This window comes from Leptinotarsa decemlineata, unplaced genomic scaffold (assembly GCF_025532065.1).
Source record: "Leptinotarsa decemlineata unplaced genomic scaffold, Ldec_3_MD MMD2_tig00000010_RagTag_RagTag, whole genome shotgun sequence".
In the NCBI taxonomy this organism is placed as follows: Eukaryota; Metazoa; Arthropoda; class Insecta; order Coleoptera; family Chrysomelidae; genus Leptinotarsa; species Leptinotarsa decemlineata.
In genome coordinates this window covers 13,685,519-13,704,660 of record NW_027412538.1, presented here as the reverse complement: position 1 = coordinate 13,704,660, position 19,142 = coordinate 13,685,519, and the positions used below count along the sequence as shown (strand labels likewise).

The following is a 19,142-nucleotide window of genomic DNA, read 5'->3' as shown; positions in this document are numbered from 1 at the left end:
TCCACCACTTGCATCCGGGCCGGATGCAAGTGGCGGATGTTGAGCGCCCCAGGCCGCGAAGCGGCCTGCTGAGCGATCGCTTCGCGATCGCCTATACAACCTTTCCCTTCGTTACTTATCCGAATATACATTGCTTGAAATTTCTTTATGATACGAATTTTTATCAACATTATTGAAATAATGTTCCAAAGATATTCAAAGATAATGATTAACTGTTTCCATTTTCTAATTAGTTCATTTTATAGCGAAACAACTAACGTTTCACCGCAAGGGTGTACCGATATAGCCCTATTTTTTCACTACTACCAAATAGAGTGGTTAGGTTGAATGCTGCCCCACCCACGCAGCATTCCGTGTGCACCAACCAGGTACTATGTGCACTCCGAGGAAAACCTAACCTAACCTACCTGATCATCATCATCATCATCTATAATGATGATGTCAGGTTCGGGAGAATCAACCACCACGATGATATTTGGTGGAGCGATTTGATGATCTTCAAGCCACAGTTGATCCACAAGTTCTGGGCTGGCAAATTCATCATGTTCAAACTCATCTTCGTCTGAGGTTACATCTTGTTCTTCATTCAGCTCTATTGTTGTATCTGAATACCCATCGAATTCATCATCGGGAGATGTTGAATCAACTACAGCAACTTGAATGTCACCATAGGACCAATTCTCTGGTGGGGCAAAATGAGGTTCACTGGTGGAATCAGCTTCCCGAATAATTGGTGTTGCTTGATTCATGATGAACGAACAAGCTGAAGAATATTGAGAATACAATCTTATTTATATGATTTGAAGAAAGTGGGGTAGAGTAAGGGAAGGGGAATATGTGAAAAATAAAGACCCACTAGGTTATTTATTCAAGTATTGATGTGAGAATTGGGGAATAAATCCAATATAATATTCATTAGATTCATGATTTCATTTTTACACATTCACATAAATGAAATTTGTTTGAATAATGTTGAGAGAAGTAATGATGAGAGAAGTGTCAAAAGGTTTTGGAATTATACTCAGAGCATTACTAGAATCACCTTTATTTATTCTCTAGAAAAAATAACTATTTTACAATTCACACACTTTCAAATGATGGAAATTCTATACAATTATTCTATTTAACTAATTTTATTCTATATACTACATGTGACTAGAAAATGACTAGAATGAAGGAATAAATACTGCCCCAACCACGCAGTATTTTGTGTGCAACAACCAAAATAGATATGCACTCCAATATTCCTTATTTTATTTTTTCATTCATAACATTCATAACCTTAAAATTAACATGCAAGTTTTTATTATATTCCTAAAATTACAATTTTTTTATTCTAAACATACATCTAACTTAAACTAAACAAAAATATATTTACAAAAGGGGTTAGGTATTAAGGAACCCCTGGCACATGGCATCCCATTCCTGAACAAGAGGTCCATATTTTTGGATGTAAGCCAAACTCTTTCCTTGTTGCGAATCTTCTTCTTGAAGTTTCGCCCTAAGCAAAGAGAGTCGCTTCTCTAATTCCAGTTTCTGGGCCTCGATGGTGGAAATATCCGCCATCAAGGCCCTTTTTCTGGAATCAGAACCATCCACAACCTTCTTTTCCCTCAAATATCTCTTTTTCACAGACTGTGCATAGGTAATAGACTCTTTGAGTTTATTACCCTCTACCACAGTCTGTGAAAGGACATTTTCCGGGCCAACCTCTTGTTCGGAATGCTCAACACGTACCTGGGGGGTGACTGGAGGGGGTGACGCATTCCGATGGACCTGGGGGGTGGCTGGAGGGGGTGACGCATCCCGATGGACCTGGGCGACGACTTCCACCAAGTTCTGCACCTCCATCACTGGAAGGGGTGCTGTAGGCCAACCACCGTAAGGTGAGTTCTTTTCACACTTTTTGCGAAAAGCACTCAACTTACCACCCCTCCCACCTTTGGCTTTGGATGCCTTCACAGGTGCGGACTTCTTCACAGGTGCGGACTTCTTCACAGGTGCGGACTTCTTCATCTTCTTGGCCCTCTTCACCGGTTTCTCGAACTCATCCCCTGAATCGATGGGGGATAATGGTTCGATGGGCGATAAGAAGCTTTGAAGATGCGATAAATCCGCCAGAGACTCGTCCAGGTCCGGGTTGTAGACATTCAGTAAATCTTCAATTTGGGGTGCTGACGAAGAAGTTGGTCCACTGAATGTCGACAAAGTTGGTGGGGGGTCAATCTCCTCCTCCTCGGGGGTTGGTTTGAAGTCCTCGAAAAAGAACTTCAAGTCAGGAGCCGCCACTTCCTGGGTGGAAGTCATCCCCGGTGGTGGAATGGGAGCCGCCACTTCCTGGGTGGAAGTCATCCCCGGTGGTGGAATGGGAGCTGCAGCTGGTGTTGCAGCTGGTGGTTGTACCATGATGTCCTGTAGGACAACCACCCTCCTCCGCTCTACATCCTCCAACTGTCTCTCACTGAGAGTGGTAATCGGGGTCATCAGAGCATTCCTCAGAAAAGACATGATTCTAGAAAGAGAAAATGAAAATATTAGACAATATAATATAAATAGTATGGAAGTGTGTACTTACATCAAGCTGCTTGGAATTTTCAACTAAGTTGGCTGGCAGGTATCTCAGGTTGGCTGCTTCTTTCGAAGGAAGACTGCAATCGAATGATGAACTGTGGCCTCCTCCTCATGTTTTATAGCCGTATGCTCCCTACCACTTCGGGTGGGAATGGGAGTGGGGGTGGAAGTGGGGTAGGATAATTCGTTTGAAATATTCGACAAGTATGAATTTTACAATTTGTTGAACAAACCAGGTAATGAGTGAAAAAATTCAATTACTCGATTGCTCTTCCAATAAGGCAATGAGTAAATTTAATTTCTTGTCACTTAAACTGTTTTCATCTTTCAGTACATTCAAAAGAATTCTTAAATTTTGTTCGGAACTTGTCTGATAGAATTCAATATCGTTGTGGCCCCAAGGTAATGTCTTGGTGGTATTAGGAATGATGAATCGCTTATCATCATTATGTGATAGCGCGACTTTATTGCACATCAACGTGTAAATATCATGTAAATCACTCCTGAATACATTCATCTTTCTAAATATTATACCGCCTGTTTCAACAATCCTAATGTAATCTTCAATTGAAATTTGATTTTTTATAACGGATTTTTTAATACCTTTTGCTTTCTTTATTTCATCAGACACACTTTGTACATGATATGCTTTCGCACCGGTGCCATGGAAACTGATGATGGGATCACTCGGAAGTTCATCCTTCATATTTCCAATCACCGATTTGCTAACTGGCACATTGAATTTATTACCCAACCTATAGTTAGAAGTGTCAAATTTGTCAACATTTGCAATCATAAAATTATAAAAATTATCCGTCATTATTTTCAGTATCAAAGAATCCGTATCGGTATAGAGAAGAGAAGCTTGTGGTCCGTAATGTTTTTTGATGACATCATAGAAAAAATCATAAATGACTGTTTTCGACATATCCAATATACTGAACCCCAAATACAATGGTTTATTATAACAAACCTTAACTTTATCCATATGTATGACGACAAAGTCTTCCGAAAATATGGATAATGTTTTGAAATTGGGACGAGCTATCAAAGCATTGGCACCCATACCTCTTCTTATGGATTCCCAATGTGTGACAATTCGAATGTCTCTTCTATTGTTTACATTTTCCATCGTTTTGCCAAATATGGAATTTATATTCAATTTGAAGTAACCCTTCTCAAACTTATTGGTAGCCTTATTTCTCAAATTTGTATTTAAATCGATATATTTTTTCAGCCACGGTGACTGATTGAATCTGAGAATTCTATGAGTTTTCATCACCATCAAACCATTACGGACCGCTTGTTTCAAATTCCTATAATGAACGATATATTTCTTTTTATCATTCAAATTAGGAATAAGTTTGGGTATTTTGGACTTTGAACCAGGTGGTATAATACTTTCAACCAAAAATGGTAAATCGGAATGTAGATCGTGTAACTCGACAGGGTAATGCACATCTACTTCAAGTATGTATCCTTGGGGGCTATCATCTGGAATACTATTGATATCCAACTGACATATTTCACTGGCGGTCAACCAAGTGAACCCACCAAAAGGTAATGATTGAGACATGCTATGACCATACAGATTTGTTGCATCCAAATACATTATGAAAGATGAAGGTTCTTCGGGATTATAATTTGGAAGAAACTGATTGTTTGCAATATGCTTTCTCTCCGAACACTGGCTTACACCACCACGTATACCGTTTTGGAGAAAATGCACCATATCGATATCAGTTAATAATTCCAAGTTGACACCCGTATACTTCAACATAGCATCCCAAGAAAGACCTGGAGAAGTGAAATAGTGAGCAGGATCCAATTTATATGTATCTAAACTCATATTTCTAAAATTTTCAAAAATATCGCACAACAGTAGAACATCAGATTTTAGGTATATGTCAGAATATTCACCCAAATCTTGACAATTGAATGTGTTCCATACCTGCTTTACTCTATCATAATCCTCATCAGAAACATGTTTTTCATTTAATTTATCATAAAAGTCCACCTTTGATGGTATACTAGAATAATTTAATTTATCTAAAGAATCGATAAAACTGTACGGAAAAACACCTTTCTGCCTCATAAGTTTGAATTTATCCTGTTCCGGAAAATATTTTCTTGTTTCCACAAAATGTTTTTCATCTAAATTGTCACCTAACTCTTGAAGGGAAGCAGCCATAAATTTAAAACTATCGATGAACCTTAATTTCAAAAACTTATTTTTCATCACTCCATTGTGATCTACTATTCTCTCCATAATTATATGTTTCGTGAAGGAAACATACTTTTCTTTAGTTTGAGCAATGACATCAACTTTTGTTTTGTTTGTGCATAACTCTTTTATGAACAAATGACAGTCATACCCACTGAGATTATGGAAAATTATGGGTATAAAGTTGGGCAATTTGAAATTGAGGTTACAAATACTATGTGCAGCTCCATTTCTTTTTTTCCCCGTTAGATGGCAGTGATCACGCACCTTAATATCACCATCACCAAATGGTTCTCCACATATACCACATGTGGCGGCAATATTGAAATCATGCTCTTCCTCATCAGTCAATTGACTCATTGGAATGACTTTCTTCAAATATTTGTGATAAATATTGGTGACATCAGCCTCCAAGTTTGACACAAACACTTTAGCTGCATCAGCACCTCTATATAGTACAAATTTAGATATAGAATCATCAAAAGAGCACTTTATGAGGTAAGAAAAAGCATATGGTTCATGAAGATATGTTCGATTTGTATAAGAGTTAGCAGGATTTGGCTCATTAGTATGCACTGGTTTCAGAATAGATTCGAAATCAGCATATACAACGAATGGAACCCTCAACTGTTTCTCGATATTTTCAAATTTCAAAATATTCTCAGGTACCCTTTTACCAAATTTATCAACCCTGAAATTTGTGGATGGTGTCGTTGTCGATATGTGATTACAATCATTCAACTGATGTCGCAATAAAGTTCGTTCATTATCAAAGTACAATAAACAACCATCACAAAAATACTTTTTATGACCACGGGCAGATATTTGTGATGATACTAGTCTCGATAAATCCTTAATCCAACAATAATGACTATTACCAGAATCATCTGTAATAATCAACAGATTAACATGACTATTTAATCTACGTTTAGAATAGTGTAACGGACCCACAACTTCATATTCAATTCTACCATTTTTAAAAACATTTTCCAACCCATAAACATTGATAGAGCAATCGTTCATAACCTCAAACTTAGGAATATCTTTCAACTTAACTGGAAATTCCATACCTGCTACATTCAAGACGGTTGAGAAGTGGGGATATGATGAAATTTCATTAAGTTTCTGACTGGCAGGGTATAAAGCTGAAGTCACAGCCCACGCAAAGCAGCACTGATCTTGATTAAGAACATTCACCACACTTTTCTTCAATTCGATGAACCTTGGCAATTTGATGTATGAAGACCCTCCGAAGGGGCTATACTTGTTGATATTCACCTCCAAGTACAAAATTTTCTCAATGGTCCAACCTGAAAATATGGGTTTACTCTATAAGTCCATCATCATCAACATTTTGACTAGATCACATACCTGAATCCCGATCTTGAAATTCCGCTGCTTTAACAGTTAAACTATCTGCAAAACTGCTATAAACCACATCCAAATCATTCGATTGATCAATTACTTCATTGGGACTATTAAATGATTTGATGTCTGAAAGATCCTTAGTTTGCAGACTGTACCGCCCAAACACTTCCATGTTCACTTTCATGCATTTATGGATATCCAACACTTCTTCGAGTAGTTTCACTACTTTCTGCTTAATTTCATTGAAGAATGTTGGGTAATCCATGTGGTGGTTTTCACTGTCCACTCGGTAGCTCACAATTCGACACTTGAAAGCTGTATTGACAATTTTCACACCTTCCCCATATTGAACACATGCATTTGTTCTGTGCTGCAACGTCCTCCGATGTACATTCATCTGATCGCTTGCAATAGTCAAATTGCAGCAAACGCATGTTTGCAGTGTTGGAAGTGCTGGGGGTGTCAACCGTTGCCTCTTCGATGTTGGAGGTCCATCACCATTTGCGGGTGTGCAGGAATCCCGCTGATGACGACGTAGGTTGTCACTACGAGTGAAACTTTTTTTACAATCAACGCACGAATACATCTTGTATATAGAAATATATACCGTACGATAAGGAGAATTTGAAATGAGTGAAACGTTCACACCACACTCCTTATAAAAGCCCAACTCCTCCCCCCCACCATAACCCAAATGAGAGCTACAAGGTCAACATTCAATGCCACAGAGCAAGCTCAAGGTAGTCGAAGTGACGAACGTCAATGTCAAACCCCACACTCAAGGTCAAACACCGCAACGCCTAATCCCACTGTATATTCTGTACACGTCACGATTTCATTCAAGGTCAACATTCAATGCCATGGAGCAAGCTCAAGGTAGTCGAAGTGTCGAACGTCAAGGTCAAACCCCACACTCAAGGTCAAACACCGCATTCAATCTCATACTATGTGTACGACGTTCAAGGTTAGGTGACGTCATACGATATTCTGAACTTATATAGGAATTACCAACAAGGGAGTGGACAACGCCGAACGCCCACTGTTCAAGGTTATATTCTGTACACGTCACGATTTCATTCAAGGTCAACATTCAATGCCATGGAGCAAGCTCAAGGTAGTCGAAGTGTCGAACGTCAAGGTCAAACCCCACACTCAAGGTCAAACACCGCATTCAAGCTCATACTACGTGTACGACGTTCAAGGTTAGGTGACGTCATTCAAGGTCGTGTGACGTCTCAAGGTCAAAAGGGGTGGGGGGAGGCGTTCAGTCGGCATTAGCACCCTACTAATAAAACTTTTTTTACCACTTGTATTTGTAACTACCTAGAGAACCGAAAACAGTACATAGAACTTGATGCAGAAAATGTGTCCAATCTCTAAATTGTCTAATATGGAGTTCCCCATGGTTCAGTTCTGGGGCCCCTCCTATTCATAATATATATCAATGACCTCTTTTCCTATATGTTACCAAATGTATGCATAGCTTTTGCTGACGACACAACTTTCTTCAGCACTAGCAAGAATGAGAGTGGGCTACGCAATCAAACTATCTTGGCCCAGGACAGAGCTTCATCCTGGTTCAGGTGTAACAATCTCATGCTGAATGAAATTAAAACCCAAAAACTATACTTTTCAACTAATGCCTCTGTTGTAAACGGACATCATGTTAAACTGCGGGGTATCACCCCTGATGACTGACTCCCTGAACTGGTCAGATCACGTAGAGCAGCTATGTTTGAAAATATCAAAATATATATTCCTTCTTCGAAAGCTGAGGACTATGATTAGTGATCATGCATTATTATCTGCCTATCATGCGTTCTTTCACTCTCACATATCATATTGAACAATTCAATGGGGTAATAGTACTAAAGCAATTAAAGTTTTTGTTCTTCAGAAAAAGGTGGTAAGAATAATCTCACAGGCCAAGCAAAGTGATTCCTGCAGACCCCTTTTCGCGAATTATGACTTTGCCATCTATATTTATATATCATACACCTAAAGAATCATCTTATCCCAAACACATTCTATTCTATGGATGAATATATGGCTGCCCAACTCTAGATATAATGCCAATGATCTAGTGCTTGTATTAGCTTTTCTAATGATATTAACTTGGATGTATGTCTATAGACATTTTATGATGTATTTTAAACTGTTCGCTCTGCATAGCCGTGACTTGTCTTATTTATATAATGTATGTATGAGTTAATTGTACACGTAAAATATAAATAAATTAATATATAATATATATAGAAAGTTTTGTTTCTCATTTTTAATGATGATAATACAAACAGCTGAAAGTTCTAGGTGGAGAGCGATTCTTCAGAAAATTCGTCGACCTGAACATACCAAAAGAACGTAATATGACACACGCAAAAAATAATTTAGTATGATACCGTTAAAGTTTTCATTTTCCTGAAATAGTTGCATCTTAATATTCAGTATGCAAGTCAAATTACTAATGTATTAATTATCCAATGTAATAGAAACATTCCACACATTCAATGCAACGAATAGACTCTGAATGATCTCATTAAAGAACCTAACCACTTGAAATATATTGTACTGGACGTTTCTCAAGTGCAATTTTAGAGGACGATACTTTATATATGATATTTTATGAAAAAAACTATCCCACAAACATATGTTCAAAATTCCTTCGTTTCGGAATGACGTGCTGTCATCAGCAAAGCAATATATTGGATTCTTGGTGTTCATGACAACACCCAAAATCAAATGACCGAATCGAACCAAACTGAAAGAAATAGAGCCCCATATTTCTATATAAGCAAGTCACCTGACAGCTCTTCGAAACATGATCATTTCAAGGATTTGAGAAAAAAACAGAGATGATAACTATGTAAATATAGTTTTCCAGTGAAACGATTTGAGTAACAAGTTAGACAGTCTTAATTGTATTTAAAGTCAACGGTCTGGGAAAAATTAATCTGCTTTTTTTAATGATTCAATAGTAAGCATTTTTTTCAAATGCAGGGGAGTCAAAATCCATGAATGTCCACAATGGGGAATGTTCCTCAATTCGGGTTATTACAGCAAATGCAAGTTTGAACAAAATAAAGTTGAGTTTAATTCATGAGTTTTTCAAATTCACTTCGAAAAGTTTTCAAATTGATGTTTCAAATGTGGGGTTTTAATTTTTAAAGGGATCTGTTTCTAATTCACATATTGGCAACAGCACCTATATCAAGTGGAAATAATTTATACGCACCTAGATATTCTACTTTAAAAAAGGAGAATTATCTTTATAAATCAACAATTAAGGCAAAATATAAATTATAGTTTAATACCACCTCCAAAAACCACATAAACAACAGTTGTTTTGTTATTTATTTATATCAAGGAAGATAGGTTAGGTCATATGTCACAGAATGTCTCGGAACTCGGAACATAAGTAAACAGAACAGCACGCCTTTGAAATATGTCATCTTTGTTTGTCTCATACAGGTAACAGATTCATTGTCCTTTATTAGCTATAACCGATATTGCCAAATGGTGAAATAGAAACGAATTCCTTTAAAATGCGTTGTTTTAGAGCTCTTTTATGAAAACTACTTGATTTTCGTCAGGAGGAACATTCCCAATTCAAACGATATACCTGTATGTGTTGTTATAATCGATTAATGATATCGTATAGTAATATGCTGAAAAGAGGCAAAAAAATTAGGATTTTGAAAAATATAAACAGCATCAATGTATATATAAATCTTTATTCACATATGTAGCATTAAAACTATCAAAACTTTTGAAACAACTTTATACGTTGATTTCTCTGAAGAGTTCATTCAACTACGTTATTTCGAGTGAATCGCAAAATGACGGGGTACTACTCTAGTTAAAAATAGCAAGTAGCTAAATTGATCATAAACCCGTATTGAAATTTGACCTTTGTTCGAATTTATTGAGGCAAAATAAAAAACAGCTACTTAATAAGGTAATTTTGCATTGAAACCAATTTTGATGTCGACCACCACGCAAAATTAATTTATTGCAGACGAATTCCAAGGTGCTGATTTGGCTCAGTGGATGTATTTCTATAGAGATGAGTTTTATTTGAATATCTGCCAGCATTAGAACTAGCATTGAAATTAATACAAAATTGAATTATAGGTTCTTGACTATGATTATGCATTTTTTGAGTTGATGAAAATTTTACAATGTTTAAACGTTGAAAGCTGTTGAGAGAGGTTAGAAAAACCGTTTACGCACAAAACAATAGTTTGGAACGAAATTCGGCAAAAAGAAATACACAGTTTACTATTGATTAACGATACTGTACTTGGACTCCAGTTCCTGGTTTCTAAGAAATGATGTATTAATGTGAAGAAGCCTGCTTTACTGTCGTATAAAAATCGATGTCAGGAATGAAAAAAAAAAACATGAACGGTAATAAAATGAGACTGGCACTTGGCCTGGAGGTGTTCTTTGGTTTATATTCAGAAAAAAAAACAGTAAACATGGCATTTATTACAAAAAATCAATCGAATAGCACTTTATTATGATATTTTCCCTGGGCAAATTATAATTTATTGAAACTCCAACTTCAAACTCGAACTTAGATGATTTTTTAAAAAAAATATATATATGACTTTCCTACGCCTTTGCATGAACCATTGGTTTTCCCATTATTATTAGATTCCAATTTTAATCTTGGAATACTGTTGAATGTCGCCTTTGAACTAGGAATTTTGTTAAAATTCTGACAATAAATTCGGAATTTTATTCAATTCTGACTCTAAACTCGGAGTTTAGTTAATGTTATTTTTAAATTTCAACTTTGAACTCGAAACTTTGTTAAATTCTAACTTCAAATTTGGAATTTTAGTTAATTCTGACTTCAAAATCGTGATTTAGTGAATTTTAATTTTGAATTTCGACTTTCAACTAGGAATTTTAATAAATTCTGACTTTGAATTCGGAATTTTATTCAATTCTGATTTTAAACTCATGATTTAGTAATTTTTTTAAATTTTTGCTAAAAATTCGGAATTTTGGTCAATTCTGACTCTGAACTGGCAATTTAGTGAATTTTATTTCTGAATTTCGACTTTGAAATCGAAACTTTGATAAATTCTGATTTAATATCCGCTACTTTATTCAATTCTGACTTTAAACCCATGATTTAGTAAATTTTATTTTTGACTTTGAATAGAGAATTTTCTTAAATTCTGACTTTAAATTCGTAATTTTCTTTGATTCTGACTGTGAACTCGGTATTCAGTGAATTTTATTTTTGAGTTTCGACTTTGAACTAAAAATTTTGATAAATTATGACTTTAAATTCGGAATTTTATTCAATTCTGACTATGAACAATGACTATTCAATTAATTATATTTTTGAATTTCGTCTTTGAACCAAGAATTTTGATGAATTATGACTTTAAATTCGAAATTGTATTTATTCTGACTTTAAACTTATAATTCAGTGAATTTTATTTTCGAATTTTGTTGATATATTACTTTTACTATTATAGAATTTTGATTTTAAATTCGGAATTCGACTGAATTCTGACTTTAAACTCAAAATAGAATGAGTTTCATTCTTTAAGAATATATACTTTCAAAAACAATTGATGTTGGATTTTTTCATTCTATAAACGTCAGTTTAAAAACAATAGTCAAATAATATTCAGTATCAGTATATTCGGAACGTTACCTCTGCTGGAACTGCTGTTGAATTCGACAGGACTTCAGAAGCGCAATTAGATTCGCCCACAGATGATTCGTGATCACTTCCTTCCGTAGCTGCCACAGCAGTGTGGTTCACCATACTCACTATGGCTACGTGGAGGTTAACTTTGAGTCCATAGACTATACCAAGACCCACGGAACCCAGAACTGCTAGTATGTACCTGCTGGATATCTTCCCTGGAAAATAATAAAGATATTTTTCTAAAAAGTATTTCCGAGTTTGTTGGACGTGGTCTACAGGTTTCTACTTGAGACGTTTCGAATATATTTGCGGTAAAAATTGTCAAAGGCCCTGAGTCAACCTTGAAGAATGAAGTTTGAACTGTGAGAACAAATTCCCTCTCCGCATTTGATTATGTCTACCGCGGTTGTAGAGATGGCATGCAATTTTTTCATGCCTCAGCCACCGTATTCTCCAGATTTGCCTCCATGCGACTTTTTTCCGTTCCCAAGATTGAAGGGACCCATGAAAGGACGGCGTTTTGCGACGATTGAGGAGATAAAAACTGAATTTCTAAGAGAGCTCAAGGACATTCCATATCAGCATATCAGAACTACTTCGAGGGTTGGGAAAAAAACTGGCACAAGTGTATTATATTTGAGGGGGACTACTTTGAAGGAGACAATAGAAATTAATTAATTAATAAATACTTTTTCAAGATAAATGGAAATTCACCTTAGTTTTTGAAGAGACCTCGTATAAATATAGTCAAATGCCTAACCAAAATAGAATGTAGTGGTGCATTTGAATTTTATTTAGCTAACATTCAATACATTTTGTCTGAGCAAACACTAATTTTTTTTCCCGAATTCATAATTTGTTCATAGTTAATATTCTTAATATACCTAATTTGAACAAAAATATATGCGTCCGCATATATCTCGAATCATCCGAATATTTTCTGTTTATTTTGAATCTTTAAGGTTTTAATGTGAACGAGATATACATATCAATGATAATTTGGGATTTTCAAAAGAGAAAATTCCCGGTTCGTTCATTCTATTTTTGTATTTCCATAAAAATTAAATGAAATTTTCGGTATCGTTCTAATTATACCCATTTTACTGCGACACAAAATCGCGTCAAGCAAATGAAAACAATAAAAAATCTAAAACTGTGTTCTGTTTTTAATTCTGTCAAATTTTCGAATTTTTATAGCTGATAGACCACTTTTCAAGCATTCCTTATTTTTCTTAGAGGACATTCTATATTCACCAATTCATACTTATAAACTAAGTTGATCATGATAAATACACTAACCCCTACTTGATGCAAATTAATAACATTATTCAAGATAATAATTGAGCAAATTTCAAAAATAATTTGTTTATTCTAGATGCGTTTCGCTAACACCCTAGCTTCATCATAGCTAACGATTTTAAGCTCCGGTGTTAACGAAATACGCCTAGAATAAAAATGTTATTAGTGAAAATTGATTCTTATCATGGATAATTTAATGAATTGACTGCCATTTCTCTCAGTACTTGACAATCACTATACATTTTTAGCGCTCGATTCCACTGTCCTCTTCCGTCGTTATCTCAACTCTTATGACCTAACCTAGTAGGTATATCATTTGAAAAAATTAAACATCAACTCACCTTCACAGGGGTTTCCTCTTGTTTTAACTTCTTCCACCATATCTCGATCTGAAAAATAGTTCTTTGTAGTTCAAGAATATTTACAGATATTTAATTGTAAGAATAGCCCAGAACTATTATACTTTAGGTGCACATATGTCTGTCGGAAATAATTCAATGTCCACCGTGGTATTAGCCGAGAAAGTGGTTGTTTTACAGCATGCATTTGCCAGAACCTATTGTGTAGGTAGTTGGGATAGATGGATAGTTCAATATTTAATTTAGAAATATTTATTTTCTTGTTCACAAACTATTTCAATCGTTATGGTCAGCTTTATTGCATATTTTTCGGGAATATTAGTAAAACTATTAGGTATCAACGTAAGACCAAAATGAATGTTGGACATTTTTAGAAATGTGCTCTTAATATTGTGACAAATTAAAGAACTAACTGTTTTAAACAAATTCATTTCCAACAATACTTTACTAATCACAAACTAATTTATTCATTACATTAGTTAGCAACTGACGCTTAGTTTATTTCCACTACTTGAATTTTTTGTTTAGCCGCTCGATTCACTTTCTGAACTGCCCTCTTGGGTCGGGAAGACGGGCTTATATCGGTAACGGTCCTTTCTAGAATTCTGTAGTCGGTTCGGTACTAGAATTTCACCGGCGATTCCCGATTGCATTCTTTCGCGGTGATGTCATGTGTTTGTTCCATGAGTCGGCCGGCGTACTAATCACGAGCGGCTTCAGAATCGTTACAGTATCAAACCGTAGACTCGTTTTTCTTTTCCTAAGTCTATATCGTTGGGAAAAGATCTAGTGCGGAAAATATTGAAAGTCGTCATATTATTCCAGAGGAAATACTAAATGCATATCAAGAAAGCTCTCTCTTCTTCCATCAAGTTACAAATCATTTTGAAATAGAAGACTAATTTATTTGTTGGCACCGTAGCGATAAGAGAAACTACAAAAAGCGAAATTGACCTAAAGTTATTGCATTAGTTGAGTATATGTTAATGAAGTAGACCGGCTATTGGCATCATTGATGATTACAAGCTAATTATCGGGCAGGACACCTTAATTTTTAATGGTCAAGTTAAGCTCAATTCAATAGAGGTTCTCTTAAACTAATTTAAACATTCTTACACCACAGTCCAGAATTTACAGTAATAATTTGTACAATATTGAATGATGACTTGTCATCGTGCAAATTGAACTTCGCCTTTTATCTTGATATAACAATTAAATTGTATCTGATTACTTTGCTTTAAAAGTATTTAAAGATAATGAAGGCGATATTATTATTATTATTATTATTATTATTATTATATAGTTACACTTTTACTTGACTGTATTAACTGAATCATTAGAATCATAATATATTTTCATCTGCATGTATGAAAGTTTCATATGTATGAATTAATTCCATAAAGAATGTTCGTAGTAAAAACTGAACGAGAAAAAATAATTTCCTGTTTGTCATGGAGACGTAGAAAGCCAAGATCTGTCTTTCCCAAAAATTAATATCCTCTAAAAATATTCCCATCTCAATTTAATTCATGCTTTCTTCCGCACCTACATATTTTCACATATCAATGAACTCACAGGTGTTGCACAACCTTACGCTTCGCCTCACATGTAGTAAATTCTTGGATTCGTTCGAACGTACAAAACAGCACGTACTCTCTTCCGAATCGTAATCGTCTGGCCTATGTTGACTTAAGACCGACAGACACGTGTGATTCTCACCTTTCCTGTAATAAAATACTTCAGGATACCTAAAGTTCAGGTGATTTATCAACTTTTTAAAACATTCAGAAAGTGAATCTTGTGCTCACAAGTTGATTCAATTTATATAACTTCGATCAGGACCGGATTTAGGGAAGGGCAGGTGGGGTTACCACCCCGGGGTCCCCACAACAAAGATAAAGAAAATATCGAAATTTTGACGGGTCAGCAATTTTTACGGTTTTCCTCCCAAACTTTTTTTGGCATTTTTACTAAGAACACTTACATCGATAAATCATGAAACCTTAATAATAATAATATGCTTTACTATCATAAGACATAATCTTGTAGACAAAGCTTGTGTACATACTTAAAAAATGCAATTCATACTAACTGAAATTAAAATGAAAATATAAATAGTGCATGGGTACCAAACTATGTTAAAATGGAGGATATAAAAGATATGTATATATGAAAGAGTAAAAGTCAAGTGTATAAAACAATAGTCATAAAAAGTAACAACTTCTCCTCCTTAGTAAGTAAGGATAAAAAATATGCATAAGTCAGTTAAAAGCTATCGTAGCTTGCAGTATTTTTGTTTTTAATATCCATCATGATTTCAATTAATTCATTAGTGTTGGTGTTATACAGTGATAGGTTTTCATCCACGCCCAAATTTTCTAGATGTACTAATGGATCATATAAGGGCTAGAAATATTTTTACTCATATTATCTGCAATAGAGCAGTAAAAGTCAGTATCAGGACTTAGAGTAATGTTACATTTGGTTGGGAGTTTCCAATCGAAATATTTTCGAAAAACAGTCCAACAAATTCACTGCTATATTGTGCTAGCTATACAGCACTTTATTGTTGAGATTTTCACTCAACAGTTTAAAAAACCGCGTTACGTGAAACATTTGTTATGATTTTGTAAACTATTGTGTGAAAATTTCACACAGTTTTATTTGAAGACGTTAAAAATGAAATTAAAAAAAACACTTTTTGTTGTTATGGAAAAATACTACTTCCTGTCCAACTTTAACTATTTTCAAAACGCGGCCTACCTGGTGGAATATCTTTTGTATAAAACGGTTTTCATACATATCAACATCATCGATATACAAAGCAAATATTACTGTTGGGACACCTGGTATATTATTTTATTGCATATCAAAATTTGCATATGTGCCAATGTTTTCAGCAAAAATAACGGGGAAATGAAAATATTGGTCATGATTCTTTAATAATTCTCATAAGTTTGTTCAAATAACTATTTTTCACCTATGAGAATTATTATCATAAGATCGACTTAGGGAATGATAATAAAAGAATATCAATAATAATATAACCAATTTGATACGTAAAATATTTGCTACACCTCTCAATATCGTCAAATAAAACCCCAATACAACAAAACAGAATTTGAACAAAACATATGCCCCAAAAATTCAGAGTCATAAAAAAACACTCACCTAAATAGACAACCAGCCAATTCTCTAACACAAGCCGCAAGTCACGTACAGTTTATGTCACGTCGAGCTACAAAATCAAAAACTTTATAGTCAAACTGAAATTTGAGAAAAGTTCGCGCCGCGACTGTTCACTGTACGGAGCTTTGGGATGTTGTGACCGCTGAAGGTGACCTCGTCAACGTAGCTTCTCACTAAGCATGGCATCGACCCATCCCCTTCTAAAGCATTCAATAATGCGCCCTAGAGTCTGGAGAAATATGAACAAATTTTGTGCAATAGTTGATTCAGCGGTCGGCGCGTGGGTACCAATCAGAAGCTGATTGATAGTAAACAATGGCCCATTAGTGTGAGTGGTTCTTCGTTGATAATTTTGAGAAAAGTTTGTACCGCTCACATTCTAAGACTTGTAACTGTGGAATATGCATGAATGTTTTGATAACAGATATTTCTAGTTAATTTCAGTATCTTACACTTAATAATGAACTCGAATGTCATCCCCGAAAAGCTAGTATGATTGTGTCAACAATGTTACGCTTTGAGTTCTTCAAACAACTCGAACATATATTAAATGACGACTTCATTCAATGTCGCAGAGTTCGTAATTCATCGATTCTTCTGACGAGTAAAACAGTTCATCATCAGGAACACACTTGCCCATTTGCTACATTTGATTATTGCTTTTTCAGCGGCAGGAAAACCCGGAAAAGCCTGCAGCACTACATCATGTGAAGATCTTGATCTGCTAATGTCCCCTCTTTCATAAAACAAAACGTAGGGTGTCTCTAACAATTTCCAAAAATCTCCTGAAAAAACACTTACTCCGCAAAAACTGCTACACCACAGAAGAATTTTTTAATTAGGAAACTTGAATTTTAAATGAAATATGCAGGCAATATGCTTTTCGTGTATATGCGAATTAATAATTAATGTGTATTTATGTATGTAAACATGTATGTGTATTTATGAGAATATCTATAACAATTTTTTCAATCTGTATTGAATTGTGTTGTTATATTACCTTTTGACATCTTTCACAGTTTTCTTGTATTTTTTCACAAGTTAATTGCCGAAAAAAAAACCCTTCCTGGTTAATGATGTTCAAATTTCTCCCTACTCTGTTGAGGAGCTTTTAGCATATTCTATACGAGTGATAGATACTCTTATTATGTAATGTACATACATCATTTTCAACTTTCAAATTTTTATTACTGTGTAATTAACTTTTTATTGTATTGTATATTGCATTTCACATTTTATATGACTTGTTGTCTACGTAATCATCATATGAAAATAAATTGATATTATTATTATTAGTCTTATGTATATTAATATGATAATGTATATTATAGCTACCATAAGCCAATTGTTATTTTTGTAGGATTAAATAATGATACTAATAATGTACATACACAAAATTAGTATCATTATTTTTGAGCCACATTTCACATAATAAAATAATATCACGAGCTTGCTGGTTAGATTTTTATAATTCTGTCAACAGTATACGTCTAACGCACACTAAACACTAAGCGCCTGTCCGACGAGAGAGGAGGAGTCCGCCTTCCGTTGACGTATGCGTGAGAGAGACAAACTGGAGACGTTACGCGTTAGGTAACGAAGCGGTTCACCCCTCCCCCATAAGAAGTTATCACTTCAATAGTTCGAAATGAAATCTAGAAATATTTATCTCACCCAACTCACCTACAAAGAAAGTTAGATAGTCACCAGACATGTTTTGATCTCTGTCAGAGAACTGATACATGGGATCTTTTAAATATACAAAGATGGGATGTTTGTTGCACTGACGAGAAGTTATAATTTGAAACCGATCTGTAGGTGATCTACTCAATCGACTTCAGCATGATCCTGCTGGTAGTTGAACGAGCTACATCAGCGGAACTAACCTCTGTGAGGTATGGCGCATGAATGTTTGTGGAATATAGTTCAATGTCCAGCGGGGCATTAGCCAGGGAACCTGATATGAAGGTGAGTTGGGAGAGATGAATATTTTGAAATATTCATTTTCGTATAAAAAATATGTGAACAATAGTTTTGTGGATTAATGAAAAACCATTTTTGTAGAAAGTTTCTATATTTTCATTGCAAAATAAAAAAAATGGAATCATACAAAAACGTATTTCATAATATCATCACCTTTATATACCACAATCTAGTTTGGCCTATATTTAATGATAATTTCACTGGAGGACGAATCATATTCGAAAAATAAGCGCTTGAAATTGAGGACTAAAATAACAAGGACGTAAGAGTTATGTGCAGACAGTAGATAAAAGGGTTAGTTTCTAGTAATAAAGTTCTGGTATTGAATTATAAAAACAAAGCGGGAAAAATGCATAGTTACTCTAGAAAACTGTTCTAGAGATTCAAAACTTCCAAACTACTGAAGATGTACAAGTTAAATCTGAAACTTGGCTATAGTAGTGTTAAGGAAACTCTCAATCATCAAAAGAAAAAC

At 34.9% G+C, this 19,142-nt stretch overlaps 2 protein-coding genes and 1 long non-coding RNA gene across 5 annotated transcripts in view; 1 reads left to right on the top strand and 2 right to left on the bottom strand.

The window, feature by feature from the left end:
* Positions 1–16,828, bottom strand: part of MFS3 (Major Facilitator Superfamily Transporter 3) — a 32,840-nt gene extending 16,012 nt beyond the window's left edge. Inside the window, exons 1-3 of one of the 2 annotated variants that reach the window (XM_074171528.1) lie at positions 16,667–16,828; positions 13,478–13,525; positions 11,841–12,052 (exon numbers count right to left, since the gene is read on the bottom strand). In XM_074171528.1, coding sequence (XP_074027629.1) covers positions 11,841–12,052; positions 13,478–13,517 — 252 coding nt within the window. In that variant the 5' untranslated portion in view covers positions 13,518–13,525; positions 16,667–16,828. Of the gene's footprint in view, positions 1–11,840; positions 12,053–13,477; positions 13,526–15,070; positions 15,138–16,666 lie in introns of those variants that run through there. The other variant, XM_074171529.1, reaches the window with a different exon arrangement.
* Positions 771–3,672, bottom strand: LOC141480837 (uncharacterized). Its single transcript, XM_074171530.1, has 2 exons — positions 2,576–3,672; positions 771–2,512 (listed from the first exon to the last, which is right to left on the bottom strand). Exon 2 carries the CDS (start codon positions 2,506–2,508, stop codon positions 1,387–1,389), a length of 1,122 nt encoding a protein of 373 aa, XP_074027631.1. The 5' UTR covers positions 2,509–2,512; positions 2,576–3,672; the 3' UTR covers positions 771–1,386.
* On the top strand, positions 14,908–19,129 carry LOC141480838 (uncharacterized). Of its 2 annotated transcripts, none has more exons than XR_012464591.1 (2): positions 14,908–15,254; positions 17,353–19,129. It is a non-coding gene; the product is annotated as an uncharacterized lncRNA (long non-coding RNA). The 2 variants fall into 2 exon arrangements; XR_012464590.1 differs by lacking the exon at positions 14,908–15,254 and adding an exon at positions 16,879–17,012.
* Positions 19,130–19,142: the final 13 nt, after the last annotated feature.

Excerpts from the sequence above, each read along its gene's own strand:
- LOC141480837 (XM_074171530.1), bottom strand. The coding sequence starts at position 2,508 with ATGTCTTTTCTGAGGAATGCTCTGATGACCCCGATTACCACTCTCAGT.